The 14,584-nt window shown below is 32.0% G+C and overlaps 1 protein-coding gene across 1 annotated transcript in view; it reads right to left on the bottom strand.

Annotated features, from left to right (window-relative positions):
• Positions 1-14,584, bottom strand: part of LOC124362520 (gamma-aminobutyric acid receptor subunit beta-like) — a 52,202-nt gene that overhangs the window by 1,330 nt on the left and 36,288 nt on the right. Inside the window, exons 3-8 of the mRNA XM_046817097.1 lie at positions 12,477-12,544; positions 9,580-9,725; positions 7,513-7,670; positions 5,319-5,603; positions 3,467-3,700; positions 1,407-1,536 (exon numbers count right to left, since the gene is read on the bottom strand). Coding sequence (XP_046673053.1) covers positions 1,407-1,536; positions 3,467-3,700; positions 5,319-5,603; positions 7,513-7,670; positions 9,580-9,725; positions 12,477-12,544 — 1,021 coding nt within the window. The remainder of the gene's footprint in view (positions 1-1,406; positions 1,537-3,466; positions 3,701-5,318; positions 5,604-7,512; positions 7,671-9,579; positions 9,726-12,476; positions 12,545-14,584) is intronic.

The following is a 14,584-nucleotide window of genomic DNA, read 5'->3' as shown; positions in this document are numbered from 1 at the left end:
GTTTCCGGTAGAAAATTTCCCTAAATCACTAGTCCATCCATGTGATTCAAAGAGTGAGAAAAAAGCATTTTTTTCTGTATCTATGCTGCTTATTTTTTGTACTTTCTTTAGAATATACTGTTGAGCTTTTTTACACAGTTCAATTTGCGGACTCATGGTAAGTTTGTGGTCAATTATAATTCTTAAGTATTTACGCAGCTTCATTTTTTAATTTTATCTCTGTTAAGCCAGATATACCTGCATTTGATCTTTCTAAGTTCAGTTGCTGGGTTTTTATGTTCATTTAGTACAAGACTGTTTTGATGACAGTATTGTTTAGTCATGCTCAGAGCAATAAATAAGAATACTTGAAGTTCTGATTTGTTTTTGGCCACCAACAGAGCTGTGTCATCAGTGTACATCGTGTCCTGGTTATATTCTTATATATATGTTGGGAGGTTATTTTGTAACAAAATAAAAGAGTACCTGTCCAAGGACTGATCCTTAGAGTACACCTCTGAGTGTTGGGAGTGGGAGTGATCTGTATATGGTATTTTTAGGGTGTGTTATCTCTACCATTTGTGATCTCCATTTCAGGTAGCTGAACATTCATTTTCCAGCGTTACCTCTTGTTCTCTATCTTTTCAAGAATGTCATGCTAAGCAACGGAAACTAAAGTTCAAAAAGAATGCAGTGACAGCAGTTCCTCCCTCTATTTCATCCAATACAAGTTCAGTGAAGTCTATCACGACAGAAATTGTTGATTTACCTCTACAAATCCATGCTGTTGGGTTGTAAGGCTGTTGTTCACTGATACGTGGGCCATGGGTCTGACAAGTAACAATTTTTCAATTACTTAAGATATTGTGGAGAGAAGGGAAATGGGATGGTAGTGTCAACTGATGTACATGGTCAATACGCTGTTAAAATTTATCATAGGCATTCTCAACCTGGATTTTATTGTAGACATTGCACTATGTCTTCTTTGAAGTAAGTTGTTTTAAGTTTTCCTGATTATACTGTCTTTTTGTTCCTGAGTAACTTGTGTCCTCGCTTGAAAATAATAAATCAAAGATTATAAGATAAAAGCCTTGAACTTTTCAAAACATTTGTTTAAAGCACATTTTAAAACTACATATTTTAAGTGATGGAAGGAGAAATGTGAGATTAATTAAAGTGAATTTTGTTATAAAATCCTTAGACATTAATTTCCACATTTTACAGGAATTCTTCTAAAGATAATATGGATAAACTTGTTTTTCCCACTTTTTTATCCTTTTATTAAAAGTTCACTATATAATTTCACTTGATATTGCAGTTAAAATAATAAAATCTAACATTGTTTACATTAAAATATATAAGCAAATCCTTTTTCATAAACCTACTCTCACAGGAAAGATAGGGTTTAGATTTTCACTATTTGTTACCTGGCACTGTTGTGACGGTTGCGTATCGAAGGTATGGGGGACAGACGGATATCCTGGAGTTCAATGATCTCATCCCCAGTGCTGCCACCCGCATAACCATCACTGACTGAGCTAGCTGCTGCTTTTACACCTGAGACAATACAATTGCATGATAAGTTTATCTAGTCTGGTTAAATATGTCCTTTCTAACTCGTTGGTAAAAAGTACAAATTAACTATTGGTAAATATGTTTTGTATTGTCTATTTTGAGTAAATATTAAATTAAAATAATGGTAGAGATTGTATGGGGTTTTACGATTCTACAAGTTTGAGTTTGGTGACATTCAGCCAATAAGTCAAATTTTTTAATAACTCCTAAGAAATCACAATGATTTATTTTTAGAACCTGTAAAACATAATAACTTGTTGATGAAGAAGCAGGTATTTTTAAAAAGAGCACTCAATATCTTCAAAATATGTAGTCCATTCTTAAAAAAAATCCATTTCTTACAAATTCTCCCCTAAAAATGTTGAATCTTGAATTAGTGTAACATTACACTTTGAAGCATAGAAGTCTAACAACTTTTAAGCCAACCTATACTTTCTGAAAATCTCCTGTACAGGTACATTAAAAAGACGTTTACTTAAATTTAAATTCTTTACTTTAAAAACACATTTTATTTTGGCATCTTTGATCTATTTAAAGGGGCTACTTTTAAGTTGTAAAATGGTAATAAGCAAGTAGTCCTAGGTGATAGTCGTGTGTTGTGGTGTAAAATTAAAACAATAAATACAAAGAGTTTTAACGATTTTTCCTGAATGACTAATAAACGTAATAATGAAATTTAAAATCATTTATATGTGTATTAAGTGGATTTTTAAATAAGCCATCTCACACAATTCTATGATTAAAGGTAAGGGCATAAAAGTGGTTGAGGGGTATATTGTTCTTACAGGGCCAAAGTAAAAGTATATTTTTATTCAAAAAATGTTTTAATGAACAATACTGCAACTCGTGAGTACATATAATGTGAGTAATGTATTTCATCGTTCAATACCTGGAGATTCAAAGTATGGAAACTGAAGGTTAAAAACTTAGTAACAAGTAAAATAATAAATGATGGGAGTCTAAAACCACTGATATCAAACTTGTCAAAATGTGTTTAAGGATTAATTGAGCTGTTACATTTTTTCTAAACAATCTTATAATTATATATGAAATAGCAGTATGTTTAAATATCTACCAAATGTTGACAACAATGTAATACAATGGCATAATATGATCACATGATCAGGAATTTGGGTATTCTTTGGTTTAGTGAATTGAACTAGTTAATGGTGGAAGTCCTTATTCCTTAGTCGTTTCCAAACTGTTAATCTCCAAGTAAAAGCCTCTTTTTCAAATGGATGTAGGGAAAGTAGTTATTAAAGTTTGAGACTGTAGGAATGGTGGGTCACAAAGTTCGCAACAAAAATCTTGAATCTTCTTCTTGATTAAGGAAGCAGTGTGAGGACATGTCTTGACATGAAAGAGTATTACGCTGGACTACAGCGCAATTTCTTTATATGATTTTGGATTGGCCATCTCGGTTTGATAAAGATTTAATAATTAAGTCAGCTGTAATTTTTGGGCCAAAATTCCAACCATAATACTCCCATTTCATTTTAAAAAACTGCATCAAAACTTTAAATACAAAGATTCATTTAACTTTCTAAGTTTTTGTGAAGTAAAAGTCAATAAACTGAATTTTGATTCTGTGTTGGTCACAGACAACTAGTTACAACTCCTGTTGGATTTCAAAACCTAAAGATAGTTTTACAAAAATAAAATCGTAACACCGATTTCATAACTGACAGGAGAGTTAATTGAGAATATCAAGATCTGAATTCACTGTCTGGCAAACGTCTAAGAATAAAACTTTGTTACCTGTATTCGATCTAAGATGTAAAATGTGAGGTTCATGGTAATTTATACTACATGGAATAAACGTGTTTTTGTGACTCACCTCTAATGGAAAGTTTTCTCTTATCTTGTATGTCCACTTTCTCTTACTTTAAATGTAAGGTACTCTTTTTCTTACCTGGAATGGAAGGTTTTCTGGCAGTTTCTTCTGCCTCTTTAGTTTTTTTGGATTTCTTCTTGGCTCGTGCACCCCAGTAGGTGTAGTTTACTGCAGCATATTCGAGAAGAGCTGCGAACACGAAGACGAAGCACATGACCAGATAGATGTCAATGGCCTTGACGTAAGAGATGCGTGGTAAGGAGCTGCGGACTCCAGTGCTGATTGTTGTCATGGTCAACACAGTTGTGATTCCTACAGGTACACAACAGTACAGATTAAAAAAAGTTCTCTTTAGCTTTATGCTACCTATATATATACTATACGTTATATCTTCTGTTTGGAGAAACTGATGAAAATGGTACATTCCATAGAAATATGTTAATTTTATTTCACTCTACTACAACAGATCTCTCCTACTCCTTCACTCTACAGTAAAACATTTACTAACCATCATCACTAGGACCAAGGATGTAATGGTTTATCAAACATACAAATTATAATAAATATTGTACTTAGCAAAATCGATTCTATAAATTAGACAGATATCACTGAATTCAAAAGGAAGGTACAAAAATGTCAGGATGTTGGTGAGCTCATTGTTGGTAGGAGTCTTCGTTGTAGCATCACTCATGCTGATGGATTCACAAGCCAGTTTAGATTGAAAGATTTAAACATAACAAAGCTGCATTTATAGATCTATTACATAATTAATATTACATTAAATTTAATTTTAATTTAGGGTTTGAATATGAGTATTGGTATATATGAATACTATCTTGAATTTTATAAAAAATGCATACAATTTTAAATTGTTTTGATTATTGTTATTTAATTATTATTTTTCCATGCCTTTTTTTATATGTTGTAAGTTTTAATATGGAAGCCATACAGTTTTGAAAAGTATTAAATAACAGCAGCAGCAATACCAATATTTGCATTTTATCACCAGCATTTTAAAATTATCACAACAAAAGCTAGCATGAATATAATTTTGCCTGATGTTAGACCTAATTTTCAGCTTCATCGTCATCCACTTTTTTGGATCTCTTTTAACGGATGTGGATTCCAGATTCCAGGTGTCAAGTATGTGAAAGTATCGAATTACAGACGCTACACTAAGCGGAAAGTGAAATGGAGCTGAACACAACATTCTTGTTGAATGAATCTTTCCCACCATGGCTACATTTTATGTCTGTGCACATCTTTATACATAGTAGTCCTCCCCAATTATCTCATAAATACATTTTCTTTTCTTAAGATTATAGAAGACCTGTATAGTTAAAGTCAAAACATTCTTTATGTACAGAAACATGGAAATTTGTAATGGACTTACTAAATTAAAAAAACCAAAAAAGAACAATTATGAGATAGTTTTGCTATTGGTTTGTTTGGTTTACCATCTGAAAGAAGGGTTGCAGACCAAATGTGGATGGTTGGATTATACACCCAATGAGCACTCTTGTGACCCAGTCAGTCAGTCCTTAAGAAAAAATGGATTAACAGTTTTACAATTTGGGCATTTAGATTGGATATCTGAGTGTATTTAATCTCTTAGTTTGATGCAATCTAGATAAAATTAGCTTTTAATTTTGCTAGCACAGTACTAAATGTTAATGGAAACTGTGGTTTAATGAGTGATGGTTAAATCAAATTTTACTGTAAAGATATCTTTTTCAATATCCCACCGCCACATGCTTTGAATGAAAATCTTCCCACAAGATGTTGAACAATAATTGAAAATATTTATACCAACATTAAAATTTTGATGTAAATAATTTTTATATCAATATACATTAGATAGTGTATTAATAATTGTAAGTATTTATTTATCAAACAGTGTCCAATGTAGTTAACTTCCAACCAGACTAACCGAGGGCAACTCTGGCGCTAGTGGCCTCGTGATTGATCCAGAAGGAGACCCAGGACAGCATGACAATGAGGATGGACGGCAAGTATGTCTGGAACACGAAGTAGCCGATGTTTCTCTTGAGTTTGAAACTAAGAGAGAGCCGCTGGTAAGCTCCGGTGGCCAGTTTCTCAATACGATCATTGGTTCCATATCCTATGATAGTGAACTGAGGGAGTTCTGCTTCTTCCACCCCTCTTACTGGAGTGGCCCTCCAGTACATCACCACATCAGTGACAGTGTACCCATCTGCAATTAATTGTACAAAACATCAGCATTTATAACCTAAAATTATTTCAAACTATATAGTACTAGATGAAGTTAAGGACATAAAAAGAACTATTGACTATTTCTCATTGTGTAAATGAATAATAACTCACCGGTAACCTATATTCCAACAGATTAATAGAATTACAACTAAAGGGATTCCTTTCATTATATTGTATTAAATAAACAATCTACATAAGAAGTGTATTCAAGAAAAACATTCTTGTAAAGGCAAAATGAGCAGCAATTTTCAATAACAGCTTTATGTTTATTACTTTATTTAACATGCTACAATATGACAAATGCAATCATTGCAGCATCACAAAATTACAGTAGTACGCAAATAATTAATCAGTATTAAATAGACAATATCTACACAAAAATGACAATCCCCATCTGGTGAATATACTCCTAAGTAAAGTAGTGTAGTTCGCAGCATTGGACTGAGAAATTACTCATAAACTGTTCATACTTACTAGAAGGCTCTACGTAGAGTAGATATGAAGTCCCATCTGGTAGAATGAAGTTACCTGGTGAAATTAGTCATAAAATATTGCTAGTTCCTAGTAGGCTCTATGTAGAGTAGATATGAAGTTATATCTGGTCATCTTATTCATAAAATATTGCTATAGTTCCTATGTAGAGTAGATATGAAGTCTCATCTGGTGTGTCATATTTCTAAGTAGAGTAGTGGTTTTAACAGCATCAGACTGCGAAATTACTCGTAAACAGTTACTAATTTCTAGTAAAAACTATGTAGAATAGACTTATCTGGTGGTATATAAGTGTATGTAGTCACTTGTGGTCACTCAGTGGTGGTATGTAGTCACTAGACTATATGGACCATAGAAAAACGAAGTCAGTGGAGCTAATGATGAACTGTTAATAGTTTCTAGAAGATTACGAAGTGAAATGAAAGAACGTTTATTTCCGTTACAGTTACAACACCATTACAATTACTATGTAGAATATACTTGTGGTTCCATTCTATGAGACAATAAACATAGGCAGATTCTAGCAACATAAAACCAGGGAAATTACTGGTAACAATTAAGTTCATTGTAGCAGGATCTCATACAGACTTGGTTCAATAAAGCAATCAATCTGGGGGAAGAATGTAAATTACTCTCTAAACAAGACATTTTCTCTCTGCATGTTTAGGTAGCGATTCAAGTATACAAAATTATGAAAACTAAACTCTACTTATGTGGGCTTATGATATGTTAAATCACTTTTTATGTCAACTGATTCTTCTTCCCCATCTCATAGGCACAGCCCATAAGGGCTATGGGTCAGTGGAATATTTTTTTTGTAACCATAGCTTTTTAGTGACAATTCATTTCTTTACAGGTCCTGATCAAAAGTGACTAAAAATTTAAAAAGCAAATTTGGCACACACAGTAATGTGGCATTTTAAATAATTTTTGTAGCATTTATCAAATAGTAGTGGGTGGCTCTTGGGGTGAGGAGGATGTGCTCTAAGGTTCAAAAAGGTATTTTTAGAGGTATTTTAGTCAATATTATTTTAGCATTGTTTACTTGAAATTAATATTTCAGTAATCTTTTAACAAGCCCATTTAAAAAAATAGTAGATAATACGTCATGACACATTGCTGTTTGTGGATGTGTTCACGCACTATGGCAATTTGCTCACATCTTATACAAATGGCTATACAAACAATATAAATTAAGTAAATCTTCCAAAATGTTATGAAGTTTCTCTGTTATTTCATTGTATTTCAAACATATGGTTTTTTATATGGAAATAGTTTTTCTGCATTTAAAAATGCATATTTCACCACTAATGCACAACTACGAAATTTACAGAAAGCGGAGGAGAAGTAAATTTTTGCAAAAAAAGAAACTTATTTTATATTATTCCAGCTCTTACAGCTCTCAATTTCCACGGTGCAATTCTGAGAGTCCAGAGGATAGTAGTGGAGATCCATCATGCAGGCGAGGGTGGTTGTGAATCTCATGCCATACGTGATGCTGCCGTCACCATTCAGTCTGACCAACTTGTTGCGTTCTGTCACATCGTGCAGGAAACTGAAACCAGCCAAGAATTGCAGTCATTGAAGTAGTGTAAGCCTTAAGAAAAACTTATGAAAAATGGTTGTCTGGCAGACAAGGCGTAAATAGTTCACAGGTTATTTATCTGTTTAAATTATTAACATCAATTTTTCAATATTAACATCCAAATCGATTCATTACATCATTAAAGAAGGAAATTCACTTCAGTAAAGCAAAAATTCTCAAGATCTTTCTTATTTGATGAATTTACCAAAATTGATGTTTCATCTGTAAATAAACATGGCTCGATATTCTGAACAACGTTTTGGATGTCAATAATGAAGTTAGAAGTAAGACGTGACATTGGTGGATACCATTTTTTATAAGGTAGCCTAGTTGGCCAATGAAGAATATATTTAAGCTTTGTCTCCTACCATGATACGATGATATTTGCTATCAATAATAACAACGTGTCATTCAAGAGAATATATATTTGCTAAAGTAACAATTAGAAATAACACTGAAAGCCTTGTGGCAAATAATTCCAAGAAAACTGACAGTTTTATATATATATATATATATATATATATATATATATATATATATATATATATATATATACACACATTAAATTGTATAAATGGCAATAGCCTTATTTAATTTCAATAAACATTCAATATAATAGAAGAAAATTGCATCTAATGTACTGTAATTTTCCCCCAAACCAAATTAGTTTGAAAATATATATTATTATAAATAAAAATTTTGAAATTAGAAAAAATTAAATAATTAGTTATAATTATTGTTAGTTAGTACCTGTGGATAAATTTTGTAAAATGAACTATATGGAGGTAGAAGAGAACACAACATAAATGTGTTTGCAGAAGTAATACTGATTTGACAGATGTGGTGGAGGGGGAGTAGGAATTACCAACACATGACTTTTCCAGGCGTGCTGGAAACTCTAATTACATCATTGACAACAAACTGGAGAAACACTACATGACTTCCAGATTATCTTAGGTTAAATACCTGGAAATAAAAGTTCTCCTCTATTGCTAACCTACAAATTTCATCCTTGACAAGAGTAAATCTCTCCTCTAGTGAACAACATTAAAGTGCAGTCTGCTGCTGACGTGACATGATTGATGCAAGAATCACATCATATACAAACATTACACACCATGTTTTATTCGTGTTATTTTACCTTTACTTTTTGTTTATAGTTTTATTTTTATAATGTGAAACAAAACAACTATACTACCCAGATTTACAAGTTATTAATTTGTTTGTCAAAAGAGAATGATTATTTGTATTACATACAACTTTATAACAAACATGTTTTGAGATAATAAATATGTAAATCTTCTAAATATTGGGGAAGGTATCCCACTATCTCTCTCCAAAGCTATGCTTAAAGTTGTCTAATACAAAAACTAAACTGGTGTAAGGTAACATCTTTGGTTTCCATATGTCATTGTGATGTGTTCATTAAAATTATTAAATACAAAATCAAGCTTGATACCATTAAATTAATACAAATAATTTAAGCCTAAAGCTTGGTACCATTAAATTAATATAAATAATTTAAGCCTATCTTAAACCATAAGTTAACATTACTAAATATAAATGAAATAAAAACAAATCTATCTCTATTGGCACAATAAATGTGAAGGAAGTTGCTTAGATCCATAGGGGTACAGAGTATGAAATTTGCCAAAGTATGTTGACTATTCTAAAAATGGCAAAAGTATAGTGTGGCAATATTTTTGTATTATTATACTGGATAAGAAAATCTCAGCTAATGTGGCTTTTAACTGGGATACAGTAACCTTTCTAATAAAATAAACACTTACAAGTAGTACTATCATAACATTTAGGGGTATCTCTACTCTACCCTGATTAACCTTAGGTTTATGTTATTGAACAGTAGTGTAACTCTCACCTGTTCTTGTCGTTAGCAAAGAATGTGTCAGGAACCCAGATCTTCTCAGCAAAGTCCCCAGAAAGGGTCAGCACCTCATCTTTGTTGCTGAACGCCAACCTCTCGTCCTTCCAGTACTGGTTCAAGTACATGGTGATGGTATAGTCCTGTGAAATGGACAGTTGAGCTTAGTAGACACACTTGGAGTAATTTCTGTTCTCTACTTCTAGCAGTAGCTGTAAATCTGTCATATAGGGTTAGGCCTTTTTGTAACAAAACGTCATTGGAGGTAAGTATTGATCTCAGAAGTTAGTTCTTACATCCTCCCACATTTATATTATGGAATAAAATCTCCGATGATTAAAAATAGAATTTTTATCTTCAGTGTAAATATTTCTTGACAAAAGTGGTTCGTGGAAAATGCTAATCAATACACAAAAAACATATGTTTTATAAAAGAAATTACATAAACATGACTATAACGTAGCTTTTATGAAATTGTATTATGTTGGTTTTCTGTAGATGCATTTAGAGATTCTAGATTATCTTTTTGGACCTCAGTGAGTCATGAACCTTATTTTATATGTAACTGTATCATCTTCACAGTGATTTATAATCTTAATTTAAATGTTTGTAGCACTCAGTTATGTGTCTCTTATCTTAGTGAGTTTGTTAGTGTTCCATTGTTGATGCACTTTGGATTTTAGTTAATGCGATTGTATTCCTTAGTGAATAGGATTGTTACACTCTCTTCTTCCAAGGGATGGATGTATAATGTTGCACTTAAAAGGTCCCTTACTTCTTTTACCCACCAAATCTAAGATGTCTCCAAAATCATATAAGATTTGAGGGCTTGTGTTTTATTTATTTTGGGTTCAAGGATATACAACACCAAGTAGTTTTTCCTGGTTGAAAAAATAGTAGGACATTCAGGCCACATGTGTTCCGCTGATTTTTTGTTTCTCCACAGAGTCTGAATTCATCAGTTTGTCTTAAAATCTTCTTTATTAGAACCTTTCAAAGAGGTCTGTGTCCCCTGTATAAAGTATCAGTCGTATATCTTTCTTAAGAGGAAAGGAAGTCTAGTCCCGTCTTCTGAATGATGATGGCTTCTATCCCACCCCTGGTTTACCATATTGCTATTAGACCCTTTCTTGGCCAGGATACCTAATATATCCTCATGACCTGGCATCCAACTACAAACCACCTCATATTTCTCTGTTAGTTCTTTTAGACAATTCCAACATTACCATTATAATAGAATTCTAATTATAAGCTCTCAATGCCTTGTAAACAACCTACATATCGGATAGCACCTTTGAACTTATTTTGGATGTTTTCTGGTGTACACTTTGATTGGCATAGCCTTATGCTTGAAGAAGACTCTGGTTGTGGTTGTATTGAAGAAGGGTAGAGACTCGTTTGAGCCCAACTCATACGGGCAAATAGCCTGACCTCCTTCACAATTAAAAACCATGAAAAAAGCCATAATCTCCTTAGAGATGAATCCTTGGCGGTATTCCGACTGAGCTAATTTCAACTTCCTTCTATAAAAGAGGGAAATTCACAACTACACCACACCACAGTCTAAGAGTAAATCTTCAGGAAAAAGAAAGGATTAATAAGTCTATTCATGGACATTGAACGGCCTTTTAACATGGCAGCAAATGATCCTATGAAGATAAAAGTAAAGAGTAGTGTTTCTTTGAATACTTTCAACTGGATATTAGCCCCCTTAAAGAACCATCAATCAAGAGCAAACTCGGAGAAGAAACAGCCACAATTACGATCCTGAAAGGATGACCTTAAGTATCATTACTGTCCGTATTTTATGCGACTTGAGGGACAGTCAAAAAGAAAAAATACCTATAAACAAAATTCAAATAAAAAAATTTATATAAAATAAAATTATAAAAATATGTATAGTAAAATCACAGGCTTTTCTAACAAAAGTGAATGGCAATGCACAATCAAATAACTTTTAGTATACAAAAAAGAAAATCACTTGCAAAAGCTGGAAAAGTGATCTGCCAATAGAGGTCATTTACTTACCAGTTCTTGGGTACAATGTAATACCCCAATTAACTTTTCTTTCGAAAAGATACTTTCCGAAACCTGTCTAGAGCAAGCAACCTTCCTACAAGATCTCAAATTTGACAGGGAATATGTACCTTATCTCCAAGCCCTTTGTAGTATCCTGCAGGGAACCTATCAGGTTGACGTCTACCAGGTGGCTCTGGTTGGAATGAATCAGTTTGGAGGAGAGTTTTTTTGAGTCTTCTAGCTTCTAGTAGAACCTTGTTATCTTTACAAACGTTCTTTCATGTTATTCTCTTATTTTCCTACTCTCTGTTATACAGATCCTGTTAATTTAGTTTTCCTGTTAATTTGCTCAGGAAGAGATTTCGCATTTAATTTTTACACTTCTATAATATTTCTGTTCACTGAGGCACGTATTTTTTAGCCTATCATTTCTCAGAGGGAAACTTTGTTCAAAGGCCCTTATTATGGTATTTTCTTCTATGTTGCAGATCTCTCCAGTTCATTATTATTCTCAATGTATTAGTTGACAAAACTGGAATCTACTAGTCCACTATTATTCCCATTAAAACTGCATTTGCCTTAGAAATAACAGAATATAAATAGATAAAAAAATTGAAATAATAGCTAAACATTATAAATTTTAAAAAATGCTTTGAAAATCGGGTACTCCCCAAGGTTTCACTTTTTCACAGTTAAATTTGTAATACTGTATATTTTATTTTTCTATATTATTGTCTCTTAATATTATTTCTAAAGAAATACTACATTATTCTTTTATACACTATACAATTTCCAACATTTCATGTCGTAATGTGTTTTTACTAAAATGAAGAAAAAATAATACCTAAATTTACAAAACATTATGTGAAACTTACCATATTCACTTCACTGATTGAATCAAAACTGGCAATGGTAAGATCCATTCCTACGTACAACGGGTCACCTACAACATTACGAACCATTAACTCTAAACGTAAGATTAAAAACAATTATTAATTTGGCACCTTTATTTAAATTCTCTGTTTAATAAATGTTGTAATCAATAAGAAATAATGTTGCAAATGAAAAAATACACAATGAGATGAAAATAAAGTAAAAAAAATATTATTTATAGATTTCCCGAAATGACATACCAATGCAAAACCCCCACAATTCAACTGTATCTGAATTGCATATGCACTGTTCTCCAAATTTACAACCGTGATTACCATGTTGCCTTAAAACACGAGTTAACAAGTTTAAATATGCAATAAATACACAACTCAATTGTATATGTATTGCATATGTGCCATTCTCTGAAGTATAGAGCACGATCTTGAGTATTACTCCATAAAAACAATGTTGAATTTCAAATTAATTAACATTCTTATTTTTAGTCATTGAGATATGAGAGATGTGTTATTTTAAAGATAAGACTAATAAGCATTTAAATGCTTTTTAGTTTTCCTGTAAAGATTATGTTAAGTACCTATATTCAATCAATTAATTAAAATGAGTTTTAGATTTTTTCGAATAGTAAATAAATATATTAAACAAAACAAAAGTGAGAAACTAATCGAAACCTTTAAATGGGACATTTGTTATAATAAAATAAAAGCGTAAAACTGTTTGTATTTGGACATTGTTCTTATGGGTTGCCAGCATGGTGAACAGTTGCCTATAATGGAACGACCTTGTGTTTTATCTCATAACTATAATTTAAACACACTTTTACGTTTCATTTTTGGTAGTTAAATTTTGAGGATGTCTTGTTTTAAGATCTTATAAATACCCATCTACCACGTTTTAGTTTTGTAATATTCAATTGACAGTAAAATTTCGAAATTATTAAAAGTCAATGTTACTTTGTTTTTATGAATAACCAATAATATTTTTTTTTAACTTATAAACATTTGGCGTTATTTAAATGTTTAAAATCAGATATACCCCATAACTGAACGATTAACAATATGGATATAACAGTGTTTGAGGTGTAAATTGTTCCTATGGGGATAAGATGAAGACATAGATAGTTGATGGGCCTCTAAGACTTCAATCAACTCCTAAATTGGGATTTGCTATGCCCAGACAACTTAACTACTGAACTGTACATTTTTTGCATCTGTATTGTTGAGAACTGCAGCCCATGCTTCTAAAACCGACCGACCTTTATTAATTGAATTGAATTCATTCATTGTACAATTAAAAATTATACATTTATTTGGGTAGTCATATAAACATAATTGATACAGTACAATACTTAATATGTCTAAATTTTTTTTATTACATTAAAAATATAACAACAACCTATTTTAAAATAACCACAGAGAGCAAACAACCTCTTAGAGCAAAGTGACATTTTAGTTTGTACTTGAATTATTTAATGTTTTGAATTGTTGTCAGGTTTACAGGAAGGCTATTGAAAAGTTTTGGTTCATAAGAAAAATTGGATTAAACAAAATGTCCAGTTTAAACCTTAAAATATAGTATCATATACCAGAAAACTGGCAACTGTAAGGATACTACTTGACTGAAAGAGCTCCTTACAACTATCCCGTCTACCAGCGCCTCGGACAATCCAGGCTGTCTTCTGCAAAATTAAAATTCTTTGAAAAGAAGCTTCATAACAGAAACCACAGAAAACAATGTCAAAATTCAGACTGAAATCAATTATATCATAGTAGCCAAAGACAAGGGTTTCTTTTACGGCTTATTGTGTAAAACACCGAGGAGAGCTAAATTGAATTGCTTAAAAAGCATGAAATGTGGTTATATATTGAACTTAAGGGTCATACCAAGGAGCTTTGTTGTCAATGAGTTACTAATGATGATTTTATTCCTAGAAAAAGGATAGAACAAATATTTTGACGTCTGTGGGTGAAACTGAATCACCTGTGTCTTGAAAATGTCGAAGAAAGGTTTATTTACAGATAAACAATAAACTAATTCCTTGTATTTATTCATTTCCAATACGTTATCCTCTATCCATCAACATAAGATGTAT

Source organism: Homalodisca vitripennis, chromosome 5, assembly GCF_021130785.1.
Source record: "Homalodisca vitripennis isolate AUS2020 chromosome 5, UT_GWSS_2.1, whole genome shotgun sequence".
Taxonomy (NCBI): Eukaryota; Metazoa; Arthropoda; class Insecta; order Hemiptera; family Cicadellidae; genus Homalodisca; species Homalodisca vitripennis.
Note: the sequence above shows the minus strand (reverse complement) of the source record. Positions and strands in the feature narration are given on the sequence as shown.